Source organism: Sinocyclocheilus anshuiensis, unplaced genomic scaffold (genome assembly GCF_001515605.1).
Source record: "Sinocyclocheilus anshuiensis isolate Anshui unplaced genomic scaffold, SAMN03320099.WGS_v1.1 scaffold560, whole genome shotgun sequence".
NCBI lineage: Eukaryota > Metazoa > Chordata > Actinopteri > Cypriniformes > Cyprinidae > Sinocyclocheilus > Sinocyclocheilus anshuiensis.
The window spans coordinates 530,589-534,079 of record NW_015554116.1 but is presented as its reverse complement, the minus strand read 5'-3'; the positions used below and the strand labels follow the sequence as shown (position 1 = coordinate 534,079).

General features: G+C 32.5%; 1 protein-coding gene across 1 annotated transcript in view; it reads left to right on the top strand.

Moving 5' to 3' along the window:
• patj (PATJ crumbs cell polarity complex component) overlaps positions 1 to 3,491 on the top strand; it is a 134,871-nt gene that overhangs the window by 51,505 nt on the left and 79,875 nt on the right. The window contains exons 25-28 of the mRNA XM_016462200.1: positions 694 to 762; positions 872 to 943; positions 2,028 to 2,205; positions 2,586 to 2,696. Coding sequence (XP_016317686.1) covers positions 694 to 762; positions 872 to 943; positions 2,028 to 2,205; positions 2,586 to 2,696 — 430 coding nt within the window. The remainder of the gene's footprint in view (positions 1 to 693; positions 763 to 871; positions 944 to 2,027; positions 2,206 to 2,585; positions 2,697 to 3,491) is intronic.

The following is a 3,491-nucleotide window of genomic DNA, read 5'->3' as shown; positions in this document are numbered from 1 at the left end:
TATATAATTATATATATATATATATATATATACATACACACACACACACACATAACATCAGTTAAATGACATCAATAAATATAATGTTAAATAATAAGTACATAAGTAAATGCTAAATAATAATAACAATCATTATTATTAGTGTAGAATTTCATTAAATAATGTATTTTAACACTGAAATAATAATATAATAATGTATTTTGTATAATAAATATAATAATTTACTATAATGTTTTAGTTTTATTATTTGTATTATAGGGCATCTTCTATTCAATTTGTGCAGCTCAACACAAACAAATTAAAAAATATGTTTTAGTTGTATGCTCTAGCTCTGTTTATGTAGCTCAGTTGATTTTAATAGGAACAGAAAGTAATGTTGATTTAATGTTTTTGTATCAGAGATTTTAAATCAAAAACTGTGAATTTCTCCGCTCTTCTTTATACATTATTAATCATACTTTATTCTTCCCTGATATTACACTGGAATTCATTTGTTCTTGCTGTTTAATCAAGTGAAATATTTAAGAAATAATTTCACTTGCTTTTGTGAACTCCGACTCTGATCTGAGATGATTAATGTGAGTGTGATTAAGTCAGAATCCCTGTTTATTCTGCATAAGCCTGATGAGTCTGATTCAGTCTAATATATGTGACTAAGGCTGCCTCTGTGACTGTAATAGTTTCTCTCAGCAGATCTGCACAGCGCACTTCCTCTCGGAGAAGAAACCAGGGGGCTGCCGGTTCAATCAGAGAAGGCAACAGGTAGAAGTGAACTTTTTGGCATTACTAATCATTGATATTTTAGAATTTGATGGTAAATTTCGGTATGATGCTTATTATTTTAACTATACAGTAAATGTATTATTCGCAGTGATCTGCCTGAAAGAGAGGAGGGAGAAGGTGAGGAGACGCCCGCGTTCAGTCACTGGGGTCCTCCACGCAGGTAAGACACAATAAAATCATGAGATTTCTGTAGGACGGAAGTAACAAATTAATAATAAAAATTATTATTAATAAAAAAAGAATATACCGTGACCGGGAGGGGGCATGCTTGGTTCACTTAATTTTGTCGTGGCCATGTCATATTAACTCATGGTAACATGATATTATGTCGTGGCCACGTGATGCTATGTTGAGGGAACGACATCCTTTTCTATTCATTTATAGATTTTTCATGTTAAAGTATTTTGATATTTGATATTATTTTCACATAACCTAAGATCCATAAATAAAGGTTCAAATGAGTAACAAATATTCTTTATCTATCTGTCTGTCTGTCTGTCTGTTTTCTCTGTCTGTCTCTCTGTCTGTCTGTCTGTCTGTCTGTCTCTCTATCTGTCTGTCTGTCTCTGTCTTTCTGCCTGTCTGTCTGTCTGTCTTTCTAATGTTTTTCTATGACTGTATTACCTTTCAAACATTCAAACTTTAATCTTTAAAACTACTTGAAACTTCAAACTTCCAGCATTCAAGTATAAAATTTTTCATTTTTCAAATTTTCTGGTCTGGCTTTTGCAAGTCAACTCCAGAGTTTGTTTTGAAGAACTTTTTTGATCTAGTTCTATATATAGTTCATAAAGGAAGGTGATAAGACTACTAATAAGTAAATGATGAATCAAATGCTTGTTTATCGACAGGTTGTTCAAATCACAAGAATTGTATTATTATTATTATTATTATTATTATTATTATTGTAGATCACCTTTTATGCACATTAACAAATTCAGAAATGAAAATGCAGGAATTATTTTATTTTCTCTGCTAAAGTAGCTCAGTTGACCTTAATAGGGACAGGAAGTGATGTGCTGATTTGATGTTTCCGTATCAGAGACAGTAAATCAAATAAGCCTCTGCTCTTCTTTTTCCATAATTTTATATTGTATTATAATTAGATTTTATTTTAATTTTAATTTCTTTAATTTTATATCTTTTGTAATATTATATTAAAGTAATAATAAATGAATAATAATTAACAATAAATGTGTTCATTTTATTTCATTTATTCATTCATGTATTCATTTTTGTCTCAGGGTGGAGGTGTTGCCAAATCTGCAGGAGTCTCTGGGTATCAGCATAGTGGGCGGCCGCACAGTTATAAAGAGGCTGAAGAACGGAGAGGAACTGAAGGGCATTTTCATCAAACAGGTGCTGCCAGACAGCCCAGCTGGACGCACGGGTGCCCTTAAAACAGGAGACAAGATCTTACAGGTCTGAGAGCCACACACAGACACCTTCAGACACGTTTGCTCTTAATATAGCCGCTTTATCTGTTAACAGTAATATTCTGCTCATTTCTGCTTCCTAACCATTTTGAAGGGGCCATATTCTGTGTTTTGTAGCTTTTATTTATCCATGAATCTGCTTAGACAGTTTTCATGCACCAAAAATGGCTCTAATTGAGTTTCCATTACTTTTGCTACTATACCTTATATAAATGACCTTATTATTATGTGCACATGGTTGTGACATCATGGTCTCAATGAAATAAAAAATCCTGCTTTTAAATGCAAGTCCCCTTTAAATCCTCTCTTATCTCCTTCTCCTCCCTCTGTCCTCTCTTTTTTTTTCTTCTCCATCCTCTGTGATAGGTTTGTGGAGTGGATTTGCAGAACGCCAGCCATGAGGAGGCAGTACAGGCTATCAAAGCAGCGCCCAGTCCCGTGGTCTTCGTCGTGCAGAGCCTGTCCTCCACTCCACGGGTAAACCTGCCATTTCAAACTCCATTTAAAACACCATCATCTCCTCCTGCCTCTGTGCACCTCAGATATGACCCCCCTGGTCATGCTTGAGTGCTCTCATTTATGAAAATGGGGCCAATTCATTTCCAGTTCAACAATAATAAATCCACTCAGGGTTGGTAAATGACGCTGCGCTCTTGAGCCACTTCCTGACGCTGCTCTGCCGTTAAAGGTCTAGCACTCATTCGATTGCTTGTGGCCGCTGGTATTTTTCCATAATGTGCTTTTGTATTGTAGTTCTTGCATCTTTTCACTGTGTCAGCCAAGTTTTGTTGGGGAAAAAAGCACAACAAAGTTATTAGCTCTTTCCCAGTTGTTAAAAATATAAAAAGACACCCCAGAATTAACTGTAATAATCAATAATCATAAAAATAGGATTGTATGCATTTTAATAATATGTATATTTAATGTTATTATAATTTATATCATAATAATGTATAACATTTAGATATTATAGCGGTAGTTTGATACTGTAATATTTTTATTATTCTATAAATAATACATAGTAATCATGATAAATAATCATATGTATTTATTAATAGAAATGACTCAAATTACTGAAACTTTATAAACTTTTCTAAATAATTTAAATACTTTATAGAAATCGTAGTGTTTAGATAATGTAATAAAGTTATATAAATATATAAATTAAATGCATTAATTATAATAAAATGTAGTTTTATTAATAATGTATTATGCGTGTGTGTGTATGTGTGTGAATACATTTTAGAATATTATGTTATATATATATATATA